Source organism: Athalia rosae, chromosome 7 (genome assembly GCF_917208135.1).
Source record: "Athalia rosae chromosome 7, iyAthRosa1.1, whole genome shotgun sequence".
NCBI lineage: Eukaryota > Metazoa > Arthropoda > Insecta > Hymenoptera > Athaliidae > Athalia > Athalia rosae.
The window spans coordinates 4,780,349-4,797,113 of record NC_064032.1 but is presented as its reverse complement, the minus strand read 5'-3'; the positions used below and the strand labels follow the sequence as shown (position 1 = coordinate 4,797,113).

The 16,765-nt window shown below is 34.6% G+C and overlaps 1 protein-coding gene across 14 annotated transcripts in view; it reads left to right on the top strand.

The window, feature by feature from the left end:
- Window positions 1-15,662, top strand: part of LOC105693134 (glutamate-gated chloride channel) — a 34,636-nt gene extending 18,974 nt beyond the window's left edge. For 4 of the 14 annotated variants that reach the window (XM_048658431.1, XM_048658438.1, XM_012412914.3 and 1 more), the window contains 10 exons: window positions 2,370-2,434; window positions 3,129-3,349; window positions 3,424-3,506; window positions 3,610-3,750; window positions 5,963-6,055; window positions 7,280-7,432; window positions 8,836-9,050; window positions 10,715-10,765; window positions 12,681-12,818; window positions 13,071-15,662. In XM_048658431.1, coding sequence (XP_048514388.1) covers window positions 2,370-2,434; window positions 3,129-3,349; window positions 3,424-3,506; window positions 3,610-3,750; window positions 5,963-6,055; window positions 7,280-7,432; window positions 8,836-9,050; window positions 10,715-10,765; window positions 12,681-12,818; window positions 13,071-13,217 — 1,307 coding nt within the window. In that variant the 3' untranslated portion in view covers window positions 13,218-15,662. The remainder of the gene's footprint in view (window positions 1-2,369; window positions 2,435-3,128; window positions 3,350-3,423; window positions 3,507-3,609; window positions 3,751-5,962; window positions 6,056-7,279; window positions 7,433-8,835; window positions 9,051-10,714; window positions 10,766-12,680; window positions 12,819-13,070) is intronic. The other 10 variants (XM_048658433.1, XM_025747140.2, XM_048658436.1 and 7 more) reach the window with 7 other exon arrangements.
- Window positions 15,663-16,765: the final 1,103 nt, after the last annotated feature.

Genomic DNA, 16,765 nt, shown 5'->3' with positions numbered 1-16,765 from the left:
GTGGGGGGGGGAGGGACGCGCGCTCGCGAACTCGGACTCGTGGTATAAGATAAACATGAAAAATCCTACCGCCGCGAATAAGGTGTCAAAAATCGTTCTTCTTTTCCTCGTTTCAATTTTCATTATCGCGATTATCAACGAGGTTTTACTCTCATTTCTTCAATCGTCAGAAATTTATTTACACTTAGGTACCCGTAACTACTTATCCACATATTTCGTGTCTGATGCACTTCGTTACAATTATCTTTACACTCTTCCCTTAATTTTATCCATTCTTTCTCAACTTTTCTTTTCTTTTTTTTTTCATTTCTTTTATACAATAAGGATTATACGATTTCGGATTCTATTCTCATTCTCTCTCTCTCTCTCTCTCTCTCTCTCTCTCTCTCTCTATCTATCTATCTTACTATCTATTCTGCAACGAATGTTCGTTTGCTTGTTCCCACACGTGTGTTCTATTTTTTTTTTGTTTTTTTTTTATCATCTTACGAAGAGAAAAAAATTTTCACACTTTTTCCCCCTTCGAATTGATTTTATAAAAAATTTTACTGCAATGTTCCCAAGAATTATAGCGTACGGCATAAACCATGTATACAACAGATCTCACACTATTTATTATTCGGATATACTTGCACAAGGGAAAAAAAAAGAGAAAAAAGCAAAAAAACAAACTAAAAAAGAAAACAAAAAAAAACAAACTATTCACAGGTAATGGGCGCTGTGTAAATTATTTGATAAAAATGGAAGAAAAAAAAAAAAAAACATATAAAAATCATCATTAATCATCCAAATATTTCCTTAGAATGCACCGCAGACGATGTTAATTAAGTGGTAAAGTGTTGCTCTGATTATCGTTATTGATTTAATTTCCCTTTCATTTGAAATTATCGTTAATTTGTTTTTTTTTTCGATAATTGTTGCATAATTGTATTTTACGTAGATGTGCATGCGCACCGCAGCATGGCGAAATGAAAAGTGAAAGAAATTAAGATAGAAAGTAATTCACGCTTGCCGCTGTAAATATATATAAATGTTATGTGAATATTCTGGTGATGTAGTTGGTATATACATAATAAGATATATATATATATATATACCGGTAATTGAAAACACATAGATTTATTTATAGAAATATTCCGATGAGTGTTGTAAACGTTTTTTGTCGAGATATATAGAATTGAAAATCGTCTCTGTATCGTCGTTCGTCGTATACATATTTATTTTAATTTCAATTTCAAATTTTTTTCATTCTTCAATTTGAATACTTTCTCATGTATTTCGTCGGAGTGCACTTGTTCGACGAAATGAATAATTGAATAATTCATTTCACGAATCACGGGCAGTAGTAGTAATTCGAGGATAATCGAATCCGATTGAATATACATAGAACGAAATTGATTTTCCTCAACGAAGTTTTGCCGATAAATTCCGAACAACGAACGATGATAGAGAGCTCGTTGACTCAATGAAATTAAAAAAACAAAAAAAAAAAAACAAAAAGACGACAACATAAGTTATCGAAATAACGAAAAAAAAGAAACTACCGAGTGCTTGAATTGTTCATTGATAGATTTACAATTATATATAGAAAAATATCCGTAGGCATACAACGTAGCTGCGTTCCTAGAACATAAGGCATCTACGGAATTTATTTTCGTTGACACACGGGTCTCTGTGTTGCGCTACTTGTAAACAACACTTGACACGGTGTCATTGTGTACTACGTCGTTTGACACCCGTAGGTCACCGTTACTTGTGGTTGAATATTTCGAAATCACTTGTCGGATCTACAAGACCGGGGGGTATCCTCCGCTCCGGCGACGGCGTAAAAACTCACTTTTTAAACATCGGCTTTTTCCGCCTTCAATTTTTTCTACGCCCAAAAAAAAAAAAAACAAAAAAAAAGAGCCACGCGGAATACATAATATCGTGTCAAGTTTCGAAGAGTCTCTCTCGGAACTCGATCTTATATCGCCGCCGGATCGAAGGGTCCTTCACTTGTCAGGGTTATCCCCCGGTGAAGTTTCGCCATTTTATTTACGTCCACATCCAAAGGAAATAATTCCACCCTCCGATTTCGTCGATATCATATTCCTCTGTTCCGGTTCGAGAAGTTCTCCTTAAAAATAACCCTCGCCGCTCCCGCAACTCAATTTCTTCTTCCCGTATTTTATTCTTTATATTGCTTTTATCTTCGATTTCGCGAAGAATTTCGTTTTTGTCGATTATCTGTGATTCTTGCGAATATACGATATGTATACTAATTTTCTATAGCAAAATTGAAATATTATTATTATTATTATTATTATTATAAACATTCGCACCGGTTCGTTAGATTCTCATTTACACGACGTTCGATTCTGTTTCAGGCACCTTGACCGTCAACGTAAGCGTACTCCTACTGAGTCTGGCATCGCCCGACGAATCCAGCCTGGTAATTTTGTTTTTCGCTTCCGGTTTCGCGCGAGAACGAAGGAAAGAATCATGAAAAACCGAGACGCACGCACAACCGCAATTTTCAAGAGAGGAAAAGACAATAAAGTCCGCCCCCCCCCCCCCCATCCGTCAGACGTTCGCTTCTTCAGGGGGGTACTTTTTTTTCGTCCGTCTCTTAGAAAGCTATTCGAAAAAAACAGTTCGCTGGGGAGTTCAAGACTCGGCCGGGGGCGTGGAAAACTTTCTTTTTTTTTTTTTCTTTTTGTTCTTCTCTCCTTCGGAAACAAATTATAAGTGGGAGGGTCGTTTTCGAGGGTGCCCTTTTTACCAAAACCGCACTCCACGCCCCTCGCTTTCCCAAAAATTCCCACGGGTGCTTTCCGTTTTTTTTTTTTTTTTCGCTCTCTTTCACGACGGGTCGGGGTTCGTACCAAGGAGGTACTCAGTCAGTCAGTCTCTGAGAAAGTTCGAACGGCGACTCGCGCGAATTTTTTTTTGTTTTTGTCCGCGTTATTCGAGGAACAGAAGTATTCGGGACGACCGTTACTACTTTTTCAGCGGTTGTGACTCTTTCGTTTGTCGGCGCGCGAATCACGTCGCTTGAGAAAATTTCGTTTATTTATTCCGCTTATTTTCATGTACTTGGCGACGACGACGACGACGACGACGACGACGACGACGAACGCGCGCAGAAGTACGAGGTGGAGTTTCTCTTGCAACAGCAGTGGTACGATCCGAGATTACGGTACAGCAATCGTTCCAGCTATGAATTCCTGAACGCCATTCATCACCACAACGATATATGGCTGCCGGATACCTACTTCATTATGCACGGAGATTTCAAGGACCCTCTGATACCCGTACACTTCGCCCTCCGGATATACAGGAACGGGACGGTCAATTATTTGATGCGGTGAGCGCCGATTTTCAAAAATCCTTCGAGTGCTACTCCGCTCGTTTCCTGTACTCACTTTATTCTCGTTTCAGGCGCCACCTCATACTCTCCTGTCAGGGGAGGCTCAACATATTCCCTTTCGACGATCCGATGTGTTCGTTTGCCATCGAGAGCAGTGAGTAGAGAAAAAAAATAAATAAAAAACAAAAAAAAAAGTTTCGCATCTACGTGCCGGGAAGGGAGGAGACGGAGGGTAACGAGACGTCCGATATTTTCAGTATCTTACGAGCAGACGGCCATCACTTACGTTTGGAAAAACGACGAGGGAACGCTGCGGAAAAGTCCGAGCCTGACCACCTTGAACGCATATCTTATTCAGAACCGTACCATACCGTGCCCCATCAAAGCCAGCTGGAGGGGTGAGCAGAAAATCATTTCCTTCTCACTCTACATCTATTTTTCATTCTTCGACCCCTACTTTATTCATTCCCCTCTTGGCTTAAGCCTCGGTTCGTTAATTTCGTTCATTTTTCTTTTCTTCTGGAAAAGTTCTTTTTTTTTTTCCTTTTTTTTTTTGTTTCTTCTTTTTTCTGTAACAGAATACATTATATATATATATATATACCGTATACTTCCGATGTAAAAAATTCATACTTTTCTCTCTTTCTCTCTCTACTCTGTCTCTCTCTTTCTCTCTATCTCTATCTCTCTCTCTATCTCTCTCTCTCTATTTTTATATCTTATTCACAACCCCATGAATTTATACATGACACACTTTAAAAACACAGAAGAAAAAAAAAAAAAATGAAGAAGAAAGAACATGAATAAGAAAGAAAGAATTATATCGGTGTTGGATAGAAAAAAGAAATCGATGATATTATACCGTCGTTCGGAATCTTCGTATTATTATGTCGATCGATTGCCAAGCTCTGTTACAGTAATTTTTCTAATCGTACGAAATGGCGACGTTGTTTTCTAAAATAGTAGTGGAAAAAATTATTATTCCGTTATTTTTACGTAAGGTTGTAGAATTTTTATATACATATGTACATGTAAGGTACGCGTATGTATTACACGGCCATGTTATGTACCCCCGGTATACGGATCAATAAGTTAAACTAGCTGGCCGCCTCCGGAAACGAGACTTAATTCGCGAAAGTATATACAGATATATATCTAAAACCGTAAGTATGTAAAGTCTTGGGTCCCGTCGCGTGTAAAACCGACTCGTAGAATTGCTCTCTTTTTTTGTTTTTTATCCACTCGCCTTTGTAATGTTTTAGCAACTGGTTTTCACGATCTCGACCTTACCGGTATATGTACCTTGTGTGTGCGTATAAAACACTTCGCGATAAACCAGATATTTTAAAGTCGGAACTATTTTAACTTTTAATATTATTATGATCGTTATTGGTATTATTATTGTCGTTATTACGTTGATGGAGGAAAAAAAAAAGAAGTTTTTGACACAACAATCACTTACACAGAGTCACACATACTTCATATGCCTTTGTACGTGTAGGTAATAGAAAATTAGACATGGTTTTTCAGTAGGCTTATATTTGATTAGGTATTTGTTACATATAGTATACATATATTACACTGTGATACGTATGACTATAGTTGGATTTTAGGTATATGATTGATATTATATATTCAGTAGATATTATAAATGTTGGATAGTTAGAGAGCTTTTATCTGTGCTTGGTAATCTTGGTTCTTGGCTCAGTTTGTAATTTTTTGGTTTCGCCGTGGTTCGATTCGTCGGATATATCATACAGCGACGTAAAGTAGATATGATCGGAAGAAATGGAAAAAAAGAAACATTCTTTAAAAAAAAAATCACTACAATTACAAGAACAAAAACACGATTACTTAGAATTGTCATATTGTATTATACCTGTTATAGTGTCATTATGTTGTCACATCGTAATTGATTTTTTTTTTTTCAAATCTATTTCTTTTTTCCTAGTTTTTTTGTATTTAGGGCATAGCGCACTTTTGTTGTTGTGAATTATTGCCGTATTAGCCTGGATATATTTTGTTTGAAGAAAATAAGAAGCGGAGAGAAGAAAAAAAAAAAAAGAAACGTATAAATCAAATTGAACGATCAGGTGCTTTGAAAAGATATTCTAATTATTGCCCACTAATAATCGATCCTCATGCTTTATCATTTTTATGGGTTCACGTACCGCAGTAGGAATCCAACCACGGTGGAGCGCTGGTATGCTTGGTCTAGGATAGACAATAATCGCGGTTTTTTGATCAAAAAACTAACAAACGAATAGAGAAAAAAAGCAAGAAATGAAAAAGAAGAAGAAAAAATAGCGACTGAGTAAAAAAAAAAAATCAAAGAGGTTGTGTAAATTTGTATGTACATAATTACATATATATATATACATATATATATTTGTATATTATCGGTAAACCGATAGACACTGTGGTGATTGCATATACAATACAATAACGAATGAAAGTAGTTTGGTGAAAGTAATGATGTGAGGAGGTTCCGAAATGAAAGCAAAATAAGTGAATGAAAAAAAAGCAAAAAAAAAAACAAAAACAAAAAAAAAAAGAAAGAGAAAAACCGTGTTAGGGAGTCGGAGGCACATAGGGGCTGTTCTGTTGCAGCTGACGGACAGCTGATGCTCGACTACAAGGATGAGTTCGATGAATTCGGGGACTCTAAGTGCTCGCTGTGCCAGCGCAGGTTTGAGGAACAAGGTAAACCGCCTCATCCCTCCGCCATTCCTTTAACTAATCCGCGCCGCGAGTTTCAAGAAGACCTGAGATCACGGTTCAAGGTTGACAGAGAAGAGAGTCTAAGAGAGACAGGACCAAGCTTACCAACGCCTGACGCCCCAGATACACCTCCCAACCGTATCCAAAATTCATTCAAAGCCACAGCCACCGAAGTCCATACTTCGATCCTACGCTCTTCTTTACTAATTTCGACCAGCCGATCACGGTATCGATACGTCGCCCCGTTCATCCCCTGTCTGTAACGATTGCAGCTTCTCTGATCTGAACTGTGTTGAGTAGAGCTTAGAAATCACGATTTTTAGCCCCCCCCCCCCCCCCTCCCCTCCCCTCGATTCCTCCTCTGTTGTTTTTTCCGTTATTTTGCGAACCATTTTACGTACATACCAGCAACAGCAGCATACATTCGTTGATCGTTGACCGTATAATTGCAATGATAGATCGTCGCGATAAAAATAATAAAAAAAAAAATAAAATAATCAGATAGAATCAAAGGTTCTTTCAAAGCTCATCAAGTTATATCATCGATCATTCGTTGTATCCATTAATTTATCGTTTGTGAGTATATTGTATACACGTTTGGTTTGGTTTTTTTTTTGTTTTTTTTTTTTTTCTTTTATTAGGTTGGTGCTTGCTTGCCGTAGTGAATAATTAAGAAAATCTGAGTCGTATTATTTGTGACCTACAAATATACATACAACGATTATTGTTGTTGTTATATATACAAAATCAGCACATACCGCACAATCTATACGTACATCGACATCGCATAAATCATATTATACAGTCGAGTAGGTAATCGAGAGTAAAAATAGAAGAAAAAAGATGAGGAAATATATTTGTAACAACGGAAAAAAAAAGAAATATTATTCTCTAGGTTTTGTAATCATTCTTTTTTCATAGTTTCTTTTTTTTTTTTTAATTTTTATTTATTTTTATATCGATTTCTTATTGTACACATGCGTGACTGCCTCTCTTTGTCTGTCTCTACATATATTTGTGTGGCGTGTGTGTGTGCGTGTGTGTGTGTTGAATAATTGTATGATTAGAAGAAGAGTAGAATATTGATATATATATATTGAAAAATGATTTTATACATACATATACGTTATATTTTCTAGTGTAACTTCGAGTAGTAAACATGTTTTTCTATTTTGTTTTTTTTCTCATTAATTTTATGCAATTCAGGTAATTACAGTTGTTTGAAAGTCGATCTGATTTTCACACGGGATCGAGCCTTCTACTTTACCACAGTCTTTATACCCGGTATAATCCTGGTAACAAGCTCTTTCATCACATTCTGGCTAGAGTGGAACGCTGTTCCGGCGCGCGTCATGATTGGTGAGTAGAATTATTCGCAATAACGGCGCTCTGCTTTAAGTTTTTTTTTTTTCTTTTCTTTGCTCCAACGTTGCAACCGTAAAAAGAACAAAAAGTCTAAAGAGTGTACAACGTCGAGGAGAAAAGCGAAATTATACGCACGTACAGAGTCACGGGAAATACGACATGAAAAGGTCACTCGTGCGATCAAAGAGATTTTATATTGTAGAAAAAAATTGTAAACATTTTTAAATCCCGCAATTCGTAATGATCGAGCTTTATTCAAATATATACGTATAACGCAATCAAACCGCGCGTACAAAGCTCTCTCTCTCTCTCTCTCTCTCTCTTTTGTTGTAAGTCGAAGTATCGAGTGTCCTTTGATCCCGTGTACTCGATAATATATTTGAACACAAAAAAAAAAAGGAAAAAAAAAAGGAAAAAAAAAGGGAATCGAGGCAGAGGTTTCGCGCTCCGTCAAAAGGCACGATGTACAAGAATAGAAATTGCGAGACGCTAACAGGTTGAATGAAAAGCTCGATAAAACCGCAGAGCCCGGAAAGCTCGACGAGAGAAAAGATGAGTAAAAGAAAGAAAAGGCGAAATGACAAAAATAGGAATACCAATTCACGAATGTTGCGGTATTTTAGACGAGAGAGAATCTTTTGGGCGAGATTTTCACCCACGATACAAAAAATAAAGCTCAAAGTCGAAAGCTGCTGCACGACGAACGAAAAACGGTATCAAGTTTTAACTCGCCACCACCACCGCTGTCGCCCGGCCGTCACAAACTTATTCAAAGTTCGAAAGTTCGCGTCTTAAGCATGTCACCCTCGGGGGGGTGTAAGTCTCCCTACTCACTTGAGTTGTGTACGTTATATACGTATATATATATATTGTGTTGCCGAGGGTCTATGTATAGAATAAACTAGAGTTGGAAATTATGCATACACACATAATGCCCCATTACTCACTTTAGTTCTGTTATACATTCAGCGGAATCTATACATATATTCCAGGTGTATATAGTATACGTATACATACACGTTGTACACGTATTTCGATCGGCTCGGTTTCTCGAGAGCGTGATACGGGAACCACGCAGGACCCTGACCCGCAGTCACGTGATCCTTGATCGACTTTATACCCCCGCGATTAGGGGGCTAAGAAAGATTATTACAAGCCTCGTGACCCTGATCGGTTCGTTCGTGTCGGCGGGTGAGCTTGAGGCTCGCTCGAAGTTGCAGAGGTCACGCGTCGAAACGAATCGAGAATTCTCTAATACAACTTTGAAACTGCGTTTGTTTGCGTTCACGTTGTTGAATTCTTATTTTTCTCTCGCGTGTAACTCCGCAAAGGACGTACGCCTCTCGGATCGCTACGAAATATCGTTGTATTTCAATTTGCCTTTTTTCCGTTTACAGGGGTGACAACGATGCTCAATTTTTTCACAACTTCAAATGGCTTCCGGTCAACACTTCCGGTAGTCTCGAATCTCACCGCTATGAACGTATGGGACGGCGTCTGCATGTGTTTCATTTACGCGAGTCTACTGGAATTCGTGTGCGTCAATTACGTGGGAAGGAAACGACCACTTCACAACGTGGTCTATCGTCCTGGCGAAAATCCGGTTACCCAGGTACTTTTCTTTGTCATTTTGAACGGAAAAAAAAACAACAACAACAACAAAATCTTCTTCTTTTTTTTCTCATTGTTTGTTACACGTTATTGTTGTTAAAAAATAATATAGATACATATTGTCACGTCGGAGTCGCTGGATGATATTTCATTAAGAGGAGAAAAGAAATTAAAAAGAAAAAATCCATCGCGGCACGATATTCGAATTGAAAAAATACAACAGAATTAACGAAACTCCTAATACGTATAAAACGAAGACAAGAATAATATATTTGACATCAACTCCGTTTCAGTTTTTATTCAATTATTTATCGATTCGTTATTTTTTTCATACATATATATATACGTTGATCTTTTCGTTTATTTAGTACCTATATATATAAATATTATATTATAACTATGAATTTTACATTCATCGCATTTTTTACACGCGTCCGTGTGCACCTGCGATATTTTTATATTGGTGTGATGCACTCAAGAGTACCTAAATATATCTATAGATTGTTTGTTGATGCTATTTGTTGCCAAATTTCAGCGTCGTTTTATTATATTTCACTTATTATTTCGATTTTTATTAGTTTTTTAATTAGACTGATATCTTTCTTTTCTTTTTCTGTCTATATTTAGTTTTATTCCTATGATTTGATAATCCACCACATAACGTGTGTTACATGAACTATTTTATAAAATTTCAAAAACTAAAATGTCATGATTAACCGTATATTATTATAGTATAACGTAAACATATTATGTCATTAAAAGGGCTGCAGACTTTGCATGTCTCTTTCACGTTCTCTATCTCCTTCTATCTGTCTCTCTCTCTCTCTCTCTCTCTATATCTCTCTTATCTTCTATTTTTACCCCCCCCCCCCCCCTGGATATTTCTATTTTTTATTTCTAATCTCCATAACTAATATTTCTCATCAATTGCAACGTCTATAATACCCTATAATATAACTATGAATCTTTATGAACTTGCCTTATCCTTGGATATCTTGTATCAATTTTTTTTCCATTTTTCCTTATCGTGTCCTTTCTTATCGACAGTGTAACGAGATCATATAGTATTTTTCTTGTTGTTATAATTTTTTATAATATCATAGTTAAAAAAAAAAAAAAACATTTAGAGCAGCCATTGTACAGGGAATAATTAGGGGAAATATCGATAACGATTATCACGTATAGTCCGATATTTCATACTTTTTATATTATTATTGTTATTGATGTTGTTATGATTATCATTACGATTATCGATCGTTATCGTCGCGATGAATACGATTGCTACTATTTTATAATACATATATACATGTCGCATGCGGGAGGTTTAAAATATATATTTATACATATTATTGTTAGGGAATAACTGAGAGTCATTTTTCGTCATATACATGAATATCACATTACTGTAATACGCATACAATCACGTATGGTAGTCCTACGAAATTGCTAGAAATAATAGATGCGTAGATAGACGGATAATTAGATATTACGTATAAATAGATAGGATAGAATATGAATAATTAATTGACTTTATTTTGGTATACATAAAATGCATATATACATATATATATTGTTATATATACATAAAATATAACTTATATTAGTTTGGTTGATGGAAGGTTGGTGAGATGTAAGTCTCTTTGTTTGGTGTCTGTGATGTTGCAGCGGCTCCCGGCGGTGCTCAGCAGGATAGGCATTATATTGGCCAGCCCCCTGGTAAGATCCCCCTTCACCCTTGTCAAAAAAGGTCACGACATTCCGTATTCCCACAGTACTGCACGTTATTATACTCTTACGTATACTTTTCTCGTTCTCTTCATTTTTTTTTTTTATTCATTTTTTTTTTTTTTCTTACGATTTTATTGCATCATATTTCACACCCAATGTCGATCAATTACAGTTCACCTCGTTAATCGATTGTGATCAATTGATCGTCGGATTATTGAAAATTTTTCGAAAACATATGCATACGAGTATCTGTCGTATATTTTTAACCATACGGAGTGACGTTACCATGTATGACTTATAAAATATAAATTGATTATGCGAATTGTAAAACCCTTTTTTTTTTTCTTTTCTTTAAATTTCATTTCTATTATTATTATTTTTTTTTTTTAATATCTTTTCTCTTGCCGCTTGATGTTACCGTTCTCGTATATTATATCGTTGTAACGTAGGCGGCGAAATAATTGAGCAACAATCAATCAAGCTTTTTGTATCGACTGTCCGCACCCGCACCCCCGAATAATCGCTGCATGTCATTAATTATATGTGCAAAGTTGTTCATCGATCCGTCGAATGTGATAAGAAATCAGTGGAGAGTTATTCCAGCTATTCGAGATTTTGCTAGTCGTCTTGAAAACGAACGGTTGAAATTTGTATTTTCTTCATCGAATTCTTTGATTTTCATTTTGTTTCTCTTCATTTTTCTCCAATTATTTCATTGTTTGGTTTCCCGAATAAATTCTCACATAATTCATTTGCATATACGTGGATATTATAATCGCATGCCATTGCATTGTATCTACACGTAATTCTATTCTCCTTTTTTTTTATTATAATGGTACATTTATTCAATCAATTATTCTACTTTTGGGGATTAAAAATTAAAATAATTACGATAACAATAATTAACAAATTTATTCCATACTACGAACCGATTGCACTTCATAGATTTTATAAAGATTAAATTACGTACAGTTCTTGCTTTTGAAATTCAATGATTACCCGTAGAATAGTATGATTATTTTTTTTTGTTATCGAATGTATGTTATTATTGTTTCTATTATTATTATTATTATTAATTAATTATTAACGTGTTCGTTGCTGTTGCTGCTGCTGCTTCCGTTGTTGCCGATGCACCGATTCTCTGACTTCTTACATAATTTAAATCTATCGCTATTAATAATGAATTTTATAAATATAACTAAAAAAAAAAAATGAATCAGTAAATAGTATACAGTGGAACAAAAAAACAAGGAACATAAAACCAAGAAAAAAAAAAAAAACTGCTGATTATAACAAATACTTGTTTAATATAATTCTTTGCGTTCGTTCGATTTTTATTTCATCGATCGCTATCACATACAATCGCCGCAACATACGTTATCACTATAAAAACAATATTAATGAACACGGTTTAGAATTTGAGTGGGTTTTTTTTTTTTTTTTTTTTTTTTTTTTTATAAAAAAAAAATCGCCATGTTCTTGTACATTAGGATTTGAAAAATTGGTAACAAAAACTTACGAAATCTCGCAAAAAATACGTTACAACATATCATAGTTATTAATTATCAATACATTATTATTATTATACGTATACATATATAAAGCGCATGTTAAAACGCGTAGAGTTCAATAGTTATGTTAATTGATACGATTATATGTAATATATTATTAACCGATCGCAGCGGGTTTTGTTATTGGAAATAAGGCACGTTAAACGAAGGATAAGAATTTATTTTTTTGCTAACATCAAAACCTATGAGCGATTCAGTTTTTCTCACACACCGCTTGTATTCCAACAAACGCGAATCTCTAGAGTCTCCGAATAAAAGAATGAAAAAATGAATGGCTCACGGTGCGGAACGTTACGAAGTAAAAATTTTCTTCCACGGAGTCCCTGTCGTAGGGCGACAAGAAACGGGAGGGCGGCGGTTCAACCGTTCCCGGGGGAGGCGGTGGCGGAGCTCCGAACGAGATAGTAACCTGCACGAATTGCGGACCCAATCCCTGCACCCATACGGCAACGAACGGATGCGCCGCTGAGGTATGTATCAACCCGCGTTGAATCGGAGCCCCCGTGAAACCCCATTTTTTGGCCACTTTGTTTTTCATTTTCGTCGAATCGTTGGTTTGAATTTTGGTTCGTTCGTTTGTTATCGTTTGTTTTTGTTTGTTTGTTTGTTTGTTTGTTTTTTTTCTTCAATTTAGCCCCGGATCGGTTCCCGTCACAGTTCCGTTGAGATCGTTGATGTGTACCAATTTGTGTGAAAAACGACACCGTAATGACCCTGAGTAGTGCTGCTTTGTTCAGGTCCGGAAGAAGGAGCCGCCCCATCCCATAAGAGTAGCGAAGACCATCGACGTCATAGCGAGGATCACCTTCCCGACGGCGTACGCGGTGTTCCTAGTCTTCTTTTTCATACACTACAAAGGGTTCTCCTAAGGAAACGTGTATTGGATAATTAGAGAAGTTTTGTCGTTCAACGATTATACGCCCTGCAACGCTGCTCCCTCGCCCGTGCTACGGGCTACGCGGACGGAAGTTTCGCCGATTTTGATTCGATTTTGATCCGATGACGACCGATAAATAAAGGTCGAACGAGTGAATCTGGACACTGTTGTCGTCGAGGACCGTTGGGAGAGATTGTTAATCGCACTAATTTGCCGTCGCGGGGATATATATATATATATATATATATATATATATATACATATATATATATTTATAGGATGAACAAATTATAATTCTCACATAGCAATAAGGATTATATTATTACGCGTGCGTATACATAACGATGAAGAGAGAGGAAAATTTTAGGGAGGAGAATTTATACTTTAGAGTACACGAAAATTAGGGAAAGGTCGAAGGATTGATTGAGCCAATTGAACGGATCGGTGGCAAGTTATAATATAAATTCGGAAAGCAATCGCAATGCTTTTTTACAACTTGAAAAATTGAAAATTATTATTTTAATCACGTTATATTCGACCAATTCCAACGCTTTTTTGCGTTAAATAAAATACATTTAAAAAAAAAAACAAAAAAACACGCAATCGAGAGATAAAAGTAAAAGAAGAAAACAATTTGTGCGAGGAAACCGATTTTCGAATAAAGTGTGAAAGAGAAAGGTAGATTATTAATGAAATGCGAACTTTGGATATTATTATATACTACTATTATAGTAAATATATACATAAATATATTTAAATATTTATCATTTTCGCGCACCCCTTGCAGCCTTAAATAATAAAATCGCTAAATTAATCAATTAATTAACGAATTCAATTATTATGAAGAGAAAAAAAAAAAGGAAAAAAAAAAAAAAACTTATTATAATAGAAAAATAAAATTTTAAATCATGTAAGTTTATTGAAAGTATATGATACATGTGGTGCTTCGGGACGCTACGACCTTACATAATTATAAATATGTTATAATTATGTAACAACTATATGATACCTAAACGAAATTTTTTCTCTAGTTCGTAATCGGTTATTAATAATAATAATAATAATAATAATAATGATAACAATAATATATCATAATTACTACCTATTACCCACTAAGGATCCGAGCTACATACTACTATTTGTACTCCATTATTACATACATATTATACATATTTATAATCAGCAATATTATATACAGACCAATCTCATCTGCATAAATTTTTTCATTATAGATATATACTTATACGAATAAGGGTAGTGTTTTAATAATTGATTTATTTATTTATTTTTTTTTTTCGTTCCTTTTTAACATTGTTCTTGTTATTGTCATCATTCCTATCACAGTAGAATTTTGAGACTTGGACCGTAGACGAGTAATCCATGATTAAATAGACGCATTGTTATTCATATTAATGATATATATACACGATATCCGAGAAGACGTGTGTTATTATTTTTAATCGGAAAATTTACTGCCAAGTAAAAAAAAAAAAAAACAACAAAAAAAAAAACAAGAAAACAAAAAGAAGCGAAGCAAATGCACGTGTACGTACATGTATATACATATATAGAGGTATTAATACATTACAAAATCAATAAGATCGCGATCTCCGAGAGCATGAGATTTATTATTTACGTGATGCAGAATGAGATCGCTTTTACATGGTACGGGTAATCATGTTTACCCCGTTAATCGATCGATCGACGTTACAGAAAGAAAATAAAGACAGAAAGAAAATTTAGAAGTCGCTTAGAAACTCGAACAATATTCGAATAATGTAGATATTATTATATCACGCAGAGAGAGAGAGAGAGAGAGAGAGCAAAAGAAAATCGTATTAGAAGCTGCACGAGTAATTCGCGGATAGTAAAAGTATTAGATATAACGAATGCATACAATATATATTCGAAAAATCGCATTGCATAAATTCAAAATGGGGGAATAAAGGGAGAACTTTTTGCACAATATAGTATTTTATTTAATTCGTTTTCAATTTTATTCCCATTTCGTTACTTCCGCAGACGTCGTTTGAAAAGGAATGTCAAAAAAACGGAAAAAAGCGAAGGGGGAAAGGTGGGTTTTTTTATTCCACAAACCCGTAGGTGATTCTCACGCATAAATTGTAACGATAACGTTGAAAAAAAGAAAGAAAAAATAATAATAATGATAATTATAACGATGATAATGACGTATAATGCGAATTAAACCTTAGATTATATAACATAATGTCACAGATATTATAATATTCGCAAAAATGACACAACGAATAAGTATTTGTAAGAATAAAACAAAGATAAAAAAAAAAAAGAAAAAGAAAGAAAACCGTTAAAATTAAAAACTAAAAATTAAGATTTAAAAAACTAATTAAGATAAAAACAACATACAGTTAACGTTCGTCCGATTTATTAAGAAGAGAATTTGAAATGAGAAGAAAAATGAAGAAAAATGATCTGCGTTTGAAACTGAAGAATTGAAAAAATATTTGATGAAACTACTTGATAAATATTCAATCTGTCGCTATATCGCTATAATATTGTTATGATTAAGATCGATATACGATATATTTACGTATTAAGGTTTAATGCTCTTTGGACCAAATTATATAAATATAATCCCCTGAACCTTTGAATTCGTGTATTAGCTGCACCAACGTGACATAGGCTGTGGTCCAATCACTCGATATACATATTACATTGATTATAATTGTTGGCTAATATGCTTGTATTTGATAAATAATCATCATAATCATAATTAATCACTAATCGATTCATCTTTGTTATAATACACATACGAAGCATAAAAAGATTTAGAAACAAAAAAAAAAAAGAAATTAAAAATTGTTATCTCAATATTGTAATGATAGTCTATCGGTCACTCATTTATAAAAATATGTATTTAATAGACTTTTCGACGCTCTATGTTTGAAAAATTTTTGATCTACGTAAAATATATATTTAATTACGATATTGTCACTGCTGGGCGGTAGATTATTGTTGAATTTATCATTGTGGAATATTATTATTATTATCGCTAGAATAGTTGGAAAGAAAAACCAAAAAAAAAAAAAACAAATAACATAAAACACCCTGTACGTTTATAATCAGCACAGAATTAACATCGAAATAATATCGCATAAAATGATAAGGCCTGCGGACGATCATCGCGAGTTATTTTGATTAAAAATTATTCCCCATCACACAGCTACGCAATATTATCATGATTATAACAGCCAAGAAGATAAAAGGGATAAGAGAAGCAAGCTAAATTAAAAACATATAATCATACATCGATATAATATTTATCTAAATTATATTTGTCCAATTAATTCCTACAATTCTATTCTCGTCATTTTTTTCACTCGTATATATATCGACGTGCTGCTGCCTTTTCATCTTTGTTGCAATCTCAATTATTATCATTGTTATTATCATTATTGTTATTATGAGAAATGTGAAGGTACGCCGGACCACGATTATTTCCAAATCTTTTTTCGATAGTTTAAAACATTGAAGATATTTTTGTGTTTTTTTGTTTTTCCA